General features: G+C 41.5%; 1 protein-coding gene across 1 annotated transcript in view; it reads right to left on the bottom strand.

Annotated features, from left to right (window-relative positions):
• Nucleotides 1-14,522, bottom strand: part of AOPEP (aminopeptidase O (putative)) — a gene marked incomplete at its 5' end in the record, with an annotated part of 325,752 nt that extends 311,230 nt beyond the window's left edge. Inside the window, 2 exon segments of the mRNA XM_079705801.1 lie at nucleotides 878-1,044; nucleotides 13,747-14,522. Of these exon segments, the coding sequence (XP_079561927.1) occupies nucleotides 878-1,044; nucleotides 13,747-14,522 (943 nt within the window).
• Between the last annotated feature and the right edge of the window lie 815 nt (nucleotides 14,523-15,337).

Below are 15,337 nucleotides of genomic sequence, written 5' to 3' on the forward strand. Positions count from 1 at the left end.
TTCCATCTTTCTTATACACCTTTGGTTCAAAACTTCATGGCCAGGGCTTCCCTGGTGGCGCAGTGGTTAAGAATCCGCCTGTCAGTGCAGGGGACACGGGTTTGATCTCTGGTCCGGGAAGATCCCAAATGCCATGGAGCAACTAAGCCAGGGGGCCACAACTACTGAAGCATGCACTCTAGAGTCTGCTTGCCACAACTACTGAGCCCGTGCTCCACAGCTACTGAAGCCCTTGTGCCTAGAGCCCATGCTCTGCAACAAGAGAAGCCACCGCAATGAGAAGCCCGCGTGCTGCAACGAAGAGTAGTCCCTGCTCACTGCAACTAAAAGAAAGCCCGTGCGCAGCAACGAGGACCCAACACAGCCAAAAATAAAATTAATTAATTAATTAATTAAAAAAACAAAACAAAACTTCACGGCCAAATAGTGTACAGAACAGATGTAATACTAGGATGACTCCAGTGGGCCAGCCAACAGGAGCACTATCGCTCAGAATAATGAATAACCCTGTACAGCCTCCATGACCAAACCACAGATAACTCTACTATAATGGTGTTTCCATGACACACTTGCCTGCCCAGAAAGTCTTCAACCAAGAGCACCCACTTACGGCCCACAAAGCATCAGCTGAAAGCAACTGCCTTAATAATCTAGGAATTGATAACTCTGGCATGAAGAGCCCCACATGCCATGCCTAGGCTCCCAAGCGCCTCTCCCCATCCCGGGCTGTTTTCTCTGACAGGATGTTTTATAGTATGTTCAGTTCAACCCAGCTAATAAAGGAGCTCTTTTAAAGTGGAGAAAAACACTGTGTATTGGGTTGCTGGGTCCAGCATGTGTGCAATACATAAAGAAGCACAGAACACATGTACAGTACCTTCCCGAAGCTGTGTTGGCTTGGCAGAATTTTCCCCACTCATTAAAACAACAAAAGATGCAGCTGCTCGAACTGTAGCCTGCCATGTTGACATGGCAACGGGTGGCTCCTGGCATGGAAAAAGGGCCCTGTTGTTTATGGGCGATCCCGTAGTATAAACACATGGCCTGCAGAAGAAAGACAAAGAAACAAAGGGGGAGAATCTTTAAAATGAGTTGTCACTTTTCTCACCACCATGGTAGCAAAGGTTAAGTTGAGCTTTCAAAGAGAAAATATCTGAGACTTTGTAGTTGACTGGTTTCAGAGCATCTTGAACTGAAACTGCCAAGGGCTGTGTGAAGAGCTGAGTGGTAATTTCTCCCAAATGAATTACTTAAACATGTAAAGAGAGTTTTTTGTTTGTTTGTGTGTTTGTTTGTTTTTTAAGAGGAAAAATATTTTTTTGGATAAAGTTTTAAATACTAGTCTGCCAAGTTAAAGTTTACATTAACCTTGCCCCTCCCTTTAGGCCCTTAGGCCTTCGAAAGAAAAAAGTTTTAGAGATTCTTAAAAATTTTTGGAAAATATTCTGGAAAAGAAAATATGTTCAGCAATCACTGAGATATTAATACTTAGAAAAAACAAGCCGGTGGTCTCAAATCCAGTGCTGGCGGACAGATACCCCCAATCTTGGAAACCACCATCTCAAATGGAACCCTTGTGGGAATCCTTGTGTGGAGGCCAAGAACAGGGGTTGGCATATCAACAGGACTGTAGGTCACAACAACCAGGCTTGTGACGGGAAGGCCAAGTGCAGAGTTGTTACCAAAGCAAGTGTAGGAAACCAACGGCATGACATTAGGGCTCATTCTGCTACAGTTAAAAAACACAAACCCACGCATACCAAGAACAATCCCTTCCATGATGAAGTGACAGACAGAAATGGAAAAAAAATCTATGAGATCAAAGAAATCTATTCTTTTAACACCACAGAGGAGAAGGTACAGCCTGACCCTCAGGAAGATGTCTTAGGAAAATGTTCCTACTTTTTGCTTTTCAGGAGTTATGGCAAATATGATATAGTTTTAATCAGCTTGATTTATAGAGTAAATAATAGAGCAGAGCATTACCTCTCTTGCATAAACTGGTTTTCCTTTTTAGTTAACATTGTTATGACTGAACATTTATTGTGTTCTTACAATGAACAAGAACACACAGAATGATGGCCCCACTCCATCAGTCAGGGTCCAGGAAGGAAAAAGGAAACCAGTCTAGGACTTAATAAACAGAGGTAATTTAATATAGGGAATTGGTCATACAAGTAATAGAAGTGCTGAGAAGCCAAACAGGGGAGAGTGAGGCAACTCAGAGATTAGCCACAGTGGTAAGGAGCTGTGACTCCACAGGTTGGAGGAGCTACTGTTACTGGGTGTTACAGGGTCATTTGACAGAAGCCAGAGTCACAGTGGGGAATGTCCAATGGGTGCTGGGACCAGGGAGACTCAGTCATTGATGGAGATGCCAAAAGAAGCAGAAAGAGGGGAGGAAATACCTTGTTTCTCGCCAACTCTCAAATGTTCCATCACTGCCCCACATTGGCCAAACCTGACAGGAAGCCAGAAGACAAGGCAGCCTGAGAAATGAGGTTCCTTGTCATTCAGAGAAGATCATAATAAGAGCAGGAAATGGACCTTAGAGCAAACAGGCAGTCTACCTCCTAGAAGTGTATATGTTGTGATCACTCATAGAATTGACATGAGGCAGGGAAAGAAGATCAGAAATTCAGAAGACTTTAGTCCTGGCTGGGTTATCAACTCATTAAATGGCTATGGAAAAGTCCCCTGACCTCTCTGAGTCATATGCAAAATGGGGATGGGGGGCAGGTATGTGACTTCTATTGTCTGTTCTGGTCCATAAACCTATGATTATGTCCCAGAAACATAGATACAAGAACAAAGGCAAATTTTCATGGAAGGCCCAGAATCCCCCATCGATTTCAGTGAGTGCTGAGCTCCCACCCTGGTCCCCTTGGATCCTTGGTTAATTGACTTAGCCTTAGTTAACTGCCCAACTTCAGGTTGTTTGAGAATCTAATGACGAAGTCGCCTAAAGCCACCTCCTCCTAGGCAGGGCTGCTGGTTGTGGTTGCCTGGGGTGGGGTGGGGGGGGATGCTTTAGCAGCTCAAGTTCTGAAAATTCCACCTGTTTTTTCCCAAAAGGCCCATCTTAGGGAAGGATCCCAAGACGAAACGTATGGTCAGTGGAAACGGAGTATATTGCCACTGGCCAAATGGCAGGTATAACTCCTCTTCCTCTGACAATGGCAGCCATTGAGAATCAAGACTTTCTTTCTCACTGAAGCAGAATGGACCCCACAATTTTGCTCAGCTCATGAGCTTTAGGAATCCACTTCCAATCTAAGCAGACTTGTGGAGATAAACCTATTTGTGACGCTCACAGGGAAGTGGGAGGCCCTTGCCTAGAGATCGCCTAAGACTTTCTCTGCCTCATGCACAGGGGAAGCTGACCCCATATTATGGTCCTAAGTCCTAGGGTACTTAGGCCAAGTCTGAAAGTATCCGTGCTCTCTTGCTTTTGCATGCACCACCTCATTTCCCTCGGGTGACTCTGGTGTTACAGGTCTTCCCTTCCCTGCACAGGGAGCAAATCCTCCCCAAAAGACTGGCTTGCCCAGATGTTTGCTCTCCTTCTCCCAGTAAGCTTGGGTTGGAGGTCATGCTGATATATTATTATTTTTTTATTTTTATTTTTTTTGCGGTATGCAGGCCTCTCACTGTTGTGGCCTCTCCCGCTGCGGAGCACAGGCTCCGGACGCGCAGGCTCAGCGGCCATGGCTCACGGGCCCAGCCGCTCTGCGGCATGTGGGATCTTCCCGGACCGGGGCACGAACCCGTGTCCCCTACATCAGCAGGCGGACTCTCAACAACTGCGCCACCAGGGAAGCCCCATGCTGGTATATTATTATGCATTCCACCTGTGCCCTTAGGTATGTGGTCCCCAAGGCTTCCTCCATCAGCCTCCATACCTCTTTCCAGAAGAAACAATCAGATTTGAGATGAGGTCATATGTGAGAAACACTGCAGAGGAAGAATCAGAAAGACATAGTGATTTGCTGAAGGAGAAGGAACAGAAGGCCTCTCTGAGGTAACCAACTTCCAAGATGGACCCCAATGACCCCTGTCCCTGGTATTCACACCCCTGTGTAGTCCCCTCCCACACTGTATCAGGTTGGCCTGTGTGACCGATGGCTATGGCAGAAGTGATGTCACTTGTGAGATCAGATTATTTAAAAATCTGTGACTTTTGTTCTAGGGGTTTTCCTCTGTGTCTCATCACTTCCTCAGGACAGGGCGGGGGGTGCCATGTCATGAGGACACTCAGGCAGTCTATGGAGGATCCCATGTGGTAGGAACGAAGGCCTCTGGCCCACAGTCAGTGAGGATCTGAGGCCTGTCAACAACCTTGCACGTGAGTTTGGAAGAGGATCTTCCAGCTCCAGCCAAGCCTTGAGATGTCTGTGGCCCCGGCAGACAGCTGACTGCTACACTGTAAGAGATCCTGGGCCAGAACAACCCAGTTAAGCTGCTCCTGAATTCCTGACTCTCAGAAACTGTGTTTAAGTTTTGTTCTTTTAAGCTGTTTAGTTTTGAGGTAATTTGTTATGCAGCAATAGATAACAGAATTTTCTCAGGTTTCTGCCTCAAGAGAGAAGATGGATCATGAAGCTATTAAACAAGAGAAGAAACTAAGGGTGCCAAGCAGGTCACAGGAAGGGACAAGGGAGAAGGAGAGTTCCTACCTGGTTAATTTGCATAGAAACGGCTTTACACACCATATGGCAAAGGACACTTGTATGGACACAGAGACCTCAATTTCCTAACCCTAAATAGTATAGTGTCCAACAATGGGACTGAGTGTCTGAAATTAGACCTATCTCAAAAATTTAGAAATGATGATTTTATGAAGTAGTCAGTTCTTGAGGCTGCAGGCAGATCTGAGTCTGGGTATCGTACACAAATAGGGAGGTGGGGAGGGAATCCTTCCATTGACTGGATTTTAAAAAGCGTGTTATCACCATCATTTCCTCCCCAGTTCTCTATTATTTCCCCCTCTAAACAGCCTAGTTCTAGATATTTTGTTCTAGAGTTTTGTCCTGATCCCCTGTCATCCTCTTGAAGGCTCTTTTTGCATCGGCGCCTTAAGTCTCCCACCAAGGGGATTAGTTGCCTGGCCAGACCCCAGGAAGCTCTCAGCTCCAATCCTCCCACTGTCCCCACAAGTCTCTTTCCCTCCCTTTTTTTTTTTTGCACTACGCGGGCCTCTCACTGTTGTGGCCTCTCCCGTTGCGGAGCACAGGCTCCGGACACGCAGGGGCATCCTTTCTGCCAAAGTCTATATGTTTTCTTTCTAGCTTTCCACTTGGTCTCTAGAGCTATAACTCTGAAAGTATAGATCAATTCATCTGTCTAAAAGCCACACCCATAAATATACCCTTGTCTGATATAAGACTGAATCACTTTCTTATTGGAATGTTTTCATAAATAGGAAAACAATCCTAGGCAAAATTTCTTGAAAATGTAGATTCCCTTCATGTTCCCAGTCTACTCCCTTCTTGGCCTTTTCTTCTTTCTCAACTGCAGCTTCACTCCTCCCTCCTCAACACACTCAAACCGAGTGCCAGTGACTTCATAACCGATGGTTTTTTCAGCTTTCACAATCTGATATTCTTATGCATGTCACACATCATGGTGCAAATGTCTAAAACAATCTAAAGTTAAGTCACTACATTTTCACAGGGATGAAAGCTTTAACCCCTGGATAAAGGGCTAGTGGTGGAATTTTGGGCATCCGACAGAAAGTGGAGAACTGGTCGACATAAGGTCTTCATGGAGTTAAACTCTCCTGAAAATCATACTCTCTACGAGGTGACTCCTATCACACACACATTCCCCACCCCTCCCTCCCCCCACCCCTGTGTCCCAAGAGGGGAGGAAAATCTATGTGCATTTATAAACATGCTCTGCAGTTATCTGGATATGTAATCACCGAAAGAAATGCAGCTGTGTTTATTCAACATGCACAGCCTTGCACCTCGGCCATGTTGCTAAAATGCTTATGGGATAGATGTTTAGGCACCAGCCTGCAATTCTGATGTTTATAACTTCATTATTTCCCAACTGAACAATTTCTTCCAACATGAAAAGGAAAACTCTCTTTCACCAGGGCTCGTTCTACATGCCCTGGGATACCCACCCGCATGGAAGACTCCCCTGGAGAGCCCAGACTAACTGCACAGGAGTTGTGGGAATGGGAGGAGGCCACTGAAAATCAGAAAGAAAACAGAGTAAGATGGGGGTCACAGGCAGGCCCATGGCTTGTTGCCATTCAAGAACTTCTAAATTGAGGAAGAACCTGTCAGAGTAACAATTACTTCAGCTTCTTGTTACATGTTTGTGTGTATGCGGAGTAGTCAAATGAGGATAAGATACACTATGCTGCTATGGTCTGAATGTGTCCATCCAAATTCATATGTGAAATCTTAATGCCCAAAGTGATGGTATTAGGAGGTGGGGTCTTTGGGAGGTGCTTAGGTCATAAGGGCACAACCCTCATGAATGAGATTAATGCTTTTATAAAAGAGGCCAGACCGACCTTCCTAGCCCCTTCCACCATGAAAGGCCGCAGCCAGAAGTCTGCAGTCTGCAACACAAAAGAGGGCCTTAACCAGGACCTAACGACGCTGGCATCCTGATTTCCGACTTCTAGCCTCTGGAACTGTGAGAAATAATTTTCTCTTGTTTATAAACCATTCGCTCTGCAGTATTTTGTTACAGCAGCCCAAATCGACTAAGATATCAACTAAACTAACATGTTTGCTTGTCTTTTTAGGAGGAGCTATCTTTAAAGCCATCTATAAAACTTGTAGGGAATAGATTCAAACCATATATTTTCTTTATTTTCAGTTTACTATCTGCATGTCTTTTTGCAGTTGGAGTGAAAGGGGGTTATTTTTAGTTTAAAAAAATGTTTCAAGTTTCACCACTTTCCATAAAAATCACCCGTTTTCAGAGACTTGATTAACACAGATCAACAACTGGGGAGAGGGCTGCTTCAACAGGCTCCGGTAGGAGGTGATGAGCCCCCTGTTGCTGTGGGTGTGGCTTGATGGGATGTTTTCCCACACTGATCTGGTCACTGGAAGCCAGGGGGCCACAGATGTGACAGCTCAGTGGGTCAGATTCTTTTATAAACTCCCCAGAGTTACAAAGTCTTCAGGCCTCCTCTAATTCCTTTCCATCTGTACTCCTTCCTGCACCGGATCTTTTTTATGGCTCCATGTTCTCATTAAACCTAAGTTACAATTTCCATCGTAGGTAAGCAACCCTCTTGCTTTCTTGTTACACAAAAACCAAGAGCAGGCTACTAAAACAGGAAGTGTCAACCACAACTCTCTCTCACCCCTATACACACACACACACACACACACACACACACATTCTCACACACACCCCTTCTTTATTATCATTCTTCTTCATGGCACAGTCACCAAAACTGTGACTCACCAATCATAATAAACATATATGGCAAGTCCAAGGAGAATGCTGCTTTGACTTGGATAGATTTTGTGTATGGTCAAAATGGACTGGACTGAAAGTGGCTTTGAGTCAGAAAGTCACCTCTTCTTTAACAGAGGTGTTTTGGGTGCAAAATACGCAAGCTGTTTGTACAGGCAAAGATAGTACTTTTCATCTGGAAGTCCCTTGTGAGTATAGGATTTCATGTATGGAAAACATTCGGAGATCCTCTCACGGAATTTTCTCATTTTACACACGAGGAAATTAAGCTCCAGAGATGTAAAATGACTTATCTGAAGTCACACAGCTAGTTGGCAGCCCAGCTCTGAGTACTCAGTTCTCTTGGCTCTCACTTTTTAGATTCTTTTCAACACTCCATGCTTTTGGTTATAGGGCATTTTGATTTGTTATTTTCTGTTGATGTTTGGTGATTCATGTTTTTTGTTGTTGTTGTTTGGTTGGTCATTTTTGTTACTTGTTTAAATTAAGACAGTCCATCATTGCCTTTTCTCCCAAGACTCAACTGGGATTCTGAGAAATAGAGATCCATCTAGACAGTGCAGCAAGGGGATAAGGAGGCTGAAAAAGAACACTTCCAAACATTTTCATGTTTGGGATTATCAATTCCTCCTTTGCAGTTGTACAACGATATTATAGTATTAATGTGTATTTCCCCTTCAGTTCTCATGAATTTTACATTGGTTTCTTGATGCAAGTAGGGGGTAAAAAAGGTATTAATTACAGAAATGTTCATTTTAGACCTGAAATCTCTTCTAAAATATCTTCTGCTCATTCTTCTAATTTAAAAACTTAATAGTAAGATACAAAACAATGAAACTATTTTCGTGTTTGTGTGTGTGTGTGTGGTGGGGGGACATGTTTTAACATCTGGTTTTGATATCAAACTAAAAATACTCCAAAGGTCTACATCGTCCTTGGTCCAACAGCTGAACAATAAATGTAATTTTAAAAAATCGTTCCCTTCTTAGTATTTTGCCAACATCATTTTGGCTTTGTCTAAAACAAAGAAACATCATAGTGATCTAGGAAATTTAAAATTTTAATATCACTTTAAGTTATAATGTATTTTCCTAGTCAGCTATCTTTAACAATGACCCAAATAATTATAGTTTTTAAAATAAATTTCCTATGTTTAACTGAATTTCCCCTCCGTTCAACTCATGTTCAGTGATGTCATCAGCTTAAGCAAAATCTCCTAGACCACTTGGCTGGTTCCACAATTATTATAATGATCCAAAGGGAAAAAGGAATGGGTTACCAGAAAAAAATGCTTTGGTTTTAAATAACATTTTATTCACTGGAATGGAAAAAAGGCAGGAAAATGCAGAAAGTACATAAACTTTGAATAAAGATTTCCATTTTTTTAAGATTTTTTTTGTAAGTATGTTGAGGCTCTAGAATCAAAAAGATATTAAGGCCTCTTCCTGTCTAGCTTAGCAGGAACACCATTACACATTCTTGACTGTTCCAGGTCTCATCAAAATATTTTCAAAGGGCACACATACTCACACACCACACAAAAGTAAACATTTTTTCCAAGAAGCATGTATCATATTGTTATGTATGTGGTTATTTCATGAGTCATTTTTAAAGGTCACCTAAAATCCAGTATCTGAATGATGGAGGCGAGAAAGAGCACTTAGGTTCAAGAGAAGCCAGAACCCCACAATGGCTAAAACAAAGTAAGAAAATGTAGTTTTTATATTTCCAGCTATTTCATTTTAGAACTAGAATAACAATGAGGAATAAGAAATGATTGACAATGATTGAAAGAAATACTCTTTTATGGCTGCAAATACATTTTCAGTTCTTGTCCAGAGAACATTGCTACTTGGTAAAAATGGGACAAGAGCTCTTATGAAAGAGGAATTTCAGGATGGAAAGATGATGATTTTTTTTCAAATTTGAAGTTTATTCTTTAATGAGTTTTTTATTTTATCAGTTTCAGATTTATTTTTTAAAGTACAAAGATAAAACACAGTCCCCATACCCAGTTTGCCCTACAACTTACATTAGTATATTTGTCACAGGAGACACATTATTATTAACTAAAGTCCAGATATTAACTAAACTACTCAGATTTCCTTAGTTTTTCTCTAAAGTCCCTTTTCTGTACCAGGATACTACATTAATTTTAATCATCATCCTTAGGCTTCTCTTGACTGTGACAGTTTCTGAAGACTTTATTTATGTTGGCCTTGAGAGTTTTGAGGAGTACTGGTCAAGTATTTTGTTGAAAGTCTGATTTATCTCATGTTTTTCTCTTGGTTAGACTGGGGTTATGGGTTTGGGGGAAGAAGATCACAAAGATGCCATTTTCACCACACCATACCAAGGGTACATACTATCAATGTGACTCATCACCGTTGATGTTAACTTTGATCTCCTTGCCGAGGTCACGTTTGTCAGATTTCTCCAATGAACATTTACTTTTTCCCCCTTTCCATACTGTCATCTTTGGAAGGAAGTCACTATGAATAGCTCACACTTAGGGAGTGAGGAGTTATGCTCTACCACGTTAAGGGCAGAGTATCTATATGACTTGGACTTCTTTTGCACCATGGATTTGGCCATTCTCCTCCATTTGTTTATTTAAGTCAATCACTGTTTTATATTAGTATGGACTCATGGATATTTATTTTATACTTTGGGTTATCATCCAAAACTATTTTTTGTTTTGTTTTGTTACTTTTTTTTAACATCTTTATTGGAGTATGATTGCTTTACAATAGTGTGTTAGTTTCTGCTTTATTAAAACTATTTTATTTTGTTGCTCAGTTTGAGTCATTAGGAGCTCTTTCAGATGGCTCCTTGGACTTTGACAGACACACGTAATTCCAGGTTCTTGTTGCTGCTGTTTGAGCATTTCCTTATTTTCTGGCACTATAGATGCTCCAGCTTCATCTTGCATGTTGCCTGCCCCAGTCCCAGCCGTTTCTCCAAGAAGCCCTGGTGCCTTTACTGGAGAATATATTAGAAACCAAGATCCAGGCGCTAGGGTACACTCACTGCTTCTAAACCCATTCAGCTGACAAACAAGGAAATATATGTGTATATGCTATCACTTGCAAACAACCGTATCTATAATTATTTCTATATGCAACCATCTGTATCTATAGTATGCTAAACATGAGTTCATAGTGATGTCTCCAATTCTAATCCATTTCCACATGGATCATTCTAGCCTCCTCCCCTTGCTCATCTGTAATCTCCCACTTCAGCAGTGAGAAACCTGGCTCCCATCATCTGCATCCATTTATTAAATTGCTCAATTCCAGGATACACATACAGCGGTACCAGGATTGTTAACCTGTACCCCCATGGGAAACAACTCTATCAACTACAGTACAGTATTTATGTACAGTTCCTTTTGCCTTTAGCCTTACAGATTCAACTCATTTCTAAAGTTACTTAGGTCAGTATCTTTTTCCTCTACTCCCTTCAGTGAGGTTGTTTCGTACATTTTTAATATAGCTAGATTGTTCTGTCACATTTTACATTTCATTCTAGGATCCTCTGACCCCTTCAGTGATTATTTATTTACATATTATCAAACAAAATAACAAGTTTTATTCTCAACAAAGGGTAGGATGAGAGTGAGAAGGGGAGAAGCCACTGATGGAACTTGAAAGGAAAGTACCAGTTTAGAGCTTTTCTGAAGTTTCTGTCTAGTATCTGCTTAAAAATAGAAGTTTATTGAAAGCTAATATAATTTGTTTTTTTAAATGTATTGAAATCTTTGCATACAATAAGGGACATGGTAAAAATCAAAAGTAAGAAACATAGCTCCCTTTCACAATTAACACATGGATTTTTCTAGGAGCTTTCAGTAACTTTATGCAATTTTCCTACTTGTAAAATGGGAATAAAAAGTTTCTCATCCAGACTAAGAATTTATAGTAGGCATATGGATAGTATTCTGCCATTCAAGGATAAAAATGTAACCACTGGGCTTCCTTGGTGGCGCAGTGGTTGAGGGTCCGCCTGCCGATGCAGGGGACGTGGGTTCGTGCCCCGATCCGGGAGGATCCCACGTGCCGCGGAGCGGCTGGGCCCGTGGGCCGTGGCCTCTGGGCCTGTGCGTCCAGAGCCTGTGCTCTGCGGCAGGAGAGGCCACAGCAGTGAGAAGCCCGCGTACCGCAAAAAAAAAAAAAAAAATGTAACCACTACTTTAGTTTAATAAATGTAGACTCTATGCCTTGAAGGAAGTAAGCTCTACCCAGTTATATTTTTCACACAATTGTGAAATTTTACATTTTCACACAATTATATTCATAAAGCACTGTAACCCTGATGATTACTATTTGCTCATATCACTAAGCAATTATTTCTGTCTAGTAATCTGGGATCCTTGGGCATTTTAAGTCCTTACAGTATCCAAACAGTTACCAGTATATACCTAGATTTATTCTTAAGCATGTGGGAAAATTTACAGAGATTTGGTGGCCATTCATGGAAGATTGTCTTGACTGTAATAAAATTCCCCCCAAAAAAAGAAAAAAAAAGGAGAAAAAAAATCTTTGAGGATTAAAAAAAATTTTTTTAGCCCTGTAAGACTGCATAAATGCCATTTATTTACTAACATATAATCACAAACTTCCAAAAATACAGCTTAAACTCCTGCTGTGATCATGTGTTTTACTGAATTTTCAGAAAAGGAGACATCAAGAGTAAATTCAAGTCAAACTTTCAGGAGCAAAATGTGCCCACGGACCTTCTGAGTTTCTTTAAGGAAACCAGCATTTATCAATAACTCATTCCTACTCAACACTTTACATGCAGTGTAATTCACAAGTCTAATCTCTTTCTTTGTAGTAAGCACTGAGAAGAAAGCCATGTTTGAGGCCATTACTGAGTATTTCTTCTAAATACTGTTGATAGTTTCTTCTTCCCCGTTATTCTAATTCAAAAATGAAATATCTGAGAGTATAAAACCTAGAATTTCCTAGTTAAAATTCAGAGACAGTATATTGTCAAATCTTACTGAAAAGCCCATCTTCAATAATTTCAAAAAAATTTGAAGATACAGTAGGAACACCTATTTCTTTCCCTCACAGACTCCCAAGAATATCAAATAAGTTATTCTATAGATAAGTCACTATGCTTTTGTACTGATGTAAATTTGCACCACCCCTGCACTATCCCAAAGGCCGCCTCAGACTCCAGCAGAAATGACAGGAAGCAAACTCATTCTGAGCAGGGAGGGAGACCAGAGCAGGAGGTAAGATTAGAGGCAAGGAACGGGATAATGAGAGCTCAAAGTCAAAGTGATGCTTTAAAAAATATAATCTAAAAGGTTTTTTGGGGGCTGAGTTGGGGGAGAGATGTAAGCAATTTACAGAGACCACTGCCTCCACTAAGGGAGTCCAATGCTATAAAAGAAGGCACTGAAAACAAGCTCACAGAGATGAACACTCCTCCAACCAAGATCTGCTATAATTATTGGATTGCTTTGCAGTACATTAGCACAAAGAAATAGGTAGAATAATGAGGAATCAATAAAGTTTGATTTGAAAATTCTCAAATTCTAAAAACCCTGAACAACTGTTAGAGGACAGGCAAGAAGAAAAGAACAAATGACTGCCTAAATACCCGCCCTCTGAACATCGATGCCTCATCAATTCCTTCTCCCCGCACAAAAAATCAGCAGTCTCCTTGGTGTCAGATACCCAGAATCATGGTCAAAGAGGCAAGTGTGGACTCAGCAGGACTGACTGTCACCCTCAGAACCAGATCTTTCCAGTGTTTGAGGGTTCATATTACATAATAACTGACAAAGTCCAGGGAGGCATTGCTGCCAAGAGACAGGTACAGTAAGAAAGCCACAGAGCAGAGCTGGCTTTATTTGGAAGCACTTTGCCAGGCTTCACACCAACCCAACTTGGCAGCTATGTAATCCCTCAGGGGGAATATGAAGGAACTCTGAGCAAGTATTTGCTCAAAGATATATATCGTTTCCATCTACAGTACTGGGAGTTGCCAGCAGAGATCTCAACAGAGAGCTAGGCTCGGCATTTAACCATTAAACCTGACTTTCAGTCTCCTAACTCAGAAATACAGGGGCTTAATAAAGTAATCTTTTCATCCTGACTTAAGGGAAGTAATCCTATTAAGAGTTCAGCATGCCTGGGAATTTACCTGCTTCACTGTGGGTCGAAGGATTTAAGGTTAGATGGGTAATGCCGCAATAAAGAGGAGTGTCTTTACAAAGACTCACCTCCCGGGTGTGTAAGATTAATGGGCAGGGGACTGCAGAGTGCCCAGAAAACCTACCTGCCACTCTGGTCTGAGGTCCACGTAACTGATCGGCCCTGGGGTTTGGTTGTGTACCGTATCCTTATGGCATGAGGAAAGTCAGTAGCTGTCTGAGCCCCTGTCTTCCTGATCTGTAAGCTCCAAGTGTCAATGTCAAACAGGAGCTCCCCACAACCAGGAGCCTGGCTGCAGCGAGCATAATAGTCTAACTGTTCCCTCCAACGATCTGCAGGCAGAGCCACGAGTTCACGTACAATCTGATTCCTGAGCTTGGGAGACCTTGTAAATTTTTCAATACCTGGCACCGCAGCAACATCCACCTCCTCAACCTTTAACACAGATAAATCACAGCAGTCCAACACTAGCAAAAAATCCTCACTCCCATGATTCCCTGTGTCATAGCAGTACTTTGAGCTAGAAATCCCAGAAGCCTGTTCCTGGTTGTCATGGTTACCATCTTTACCAGAAGTAGCTTTTTCACCTTTACCACAGATTACAAAATCATTATATCCCATTTTAGATGAGACGGTCCTTGTATTTGTCACAGGAATATGGCAGGGTTCAGGCGTCCTAAATTTGCAGGCTTCGTTTGACTCTGATGGGTAGGTTTCCTCGGTGGAACTACTCTGTTTCTTGAATTTATTTCCAGACTCGAAGAAAAGCACTATGGTGCCCCCAATGATTTGACTTTCGAAATCCACATCTAAATCCAGTACATAGTGCTTCACAAGTATGTGGCTGGTGTTGGCCATGAGAGGCAGGTCATCTCGGGAAGGATCCAGCTTTATGTCCATGGTATATGTGTTGTTCGAGAACTTTGTTAAAATCTCAGAAGGGGCTTCCTGTCAGTCCCAATCTTCCAGAGTCATAAATGGCTGCTTACCAAAAAACACCTGATGTCACAAATTAGGGTTCCACAACTTTCAGTCCCCTGGTAAAGAAGAAAAACACAATCACACAAAATTCCAAACAAGACCCTTTGCTCCTGCAACTGCTGCTTCTGCAAGTTGACTACCTTCTTAAATAACTCCCCAATGTAGCAGAAGCTCATGGCTAGAAGGCAGACTAATCTTTTTGACTGACATCAAAGAAAACTACATTATGGGTTTCTAAAAATATTTCAATTATCAATGGAATGAAAGGGGCCTCCACAAAACCAGAAGAATCATGTTCCTAACTAGAACAGTCCTTGTTTCGGAAAAGAGCAATTGTTAGGCAAAAGTGTAACATCACTGTACCTCTTGTTTTAAAAGATATTAAATGTATCGTTTCTAATTCTGTGCACCAAAAGAAAAATGATTGTTTCTCTACTGTGATTCTAAGTAACAAATGTGAATGAAGGCTAAATGGTCTCATATGTTTTATTCTTTGAGAGTAATCATTTAATACATACAATGTAACTCCAGGGATTATTGTACTTTTCACATTAGGACTGCTCTCATATCAGCACTTCCAGTAAATTACAGGAAAATGAGCCAATTTACCAAGAGTGCATTCTAAGTATTCCTTTGAGATTGTTCATGGAGATTTTTCAAATTTATAGTTAAATACTCAAGGTATATCATTACATCTTAATAGCTGAAAGCCCATTAACATTCTGGATAATAGC

Source organism: Hyperoodon ampullatus, assembly GCF_949752795.1.
Source record: "Hyperoodon ampullatus genome assembly, chromosome: 6".
NCBI lineage: Eukaryota > Metazoa > Chordata > Mammalia > Artiodactyla > Ziphiidae > Hyperoodon > Hyperoodon ampullatus.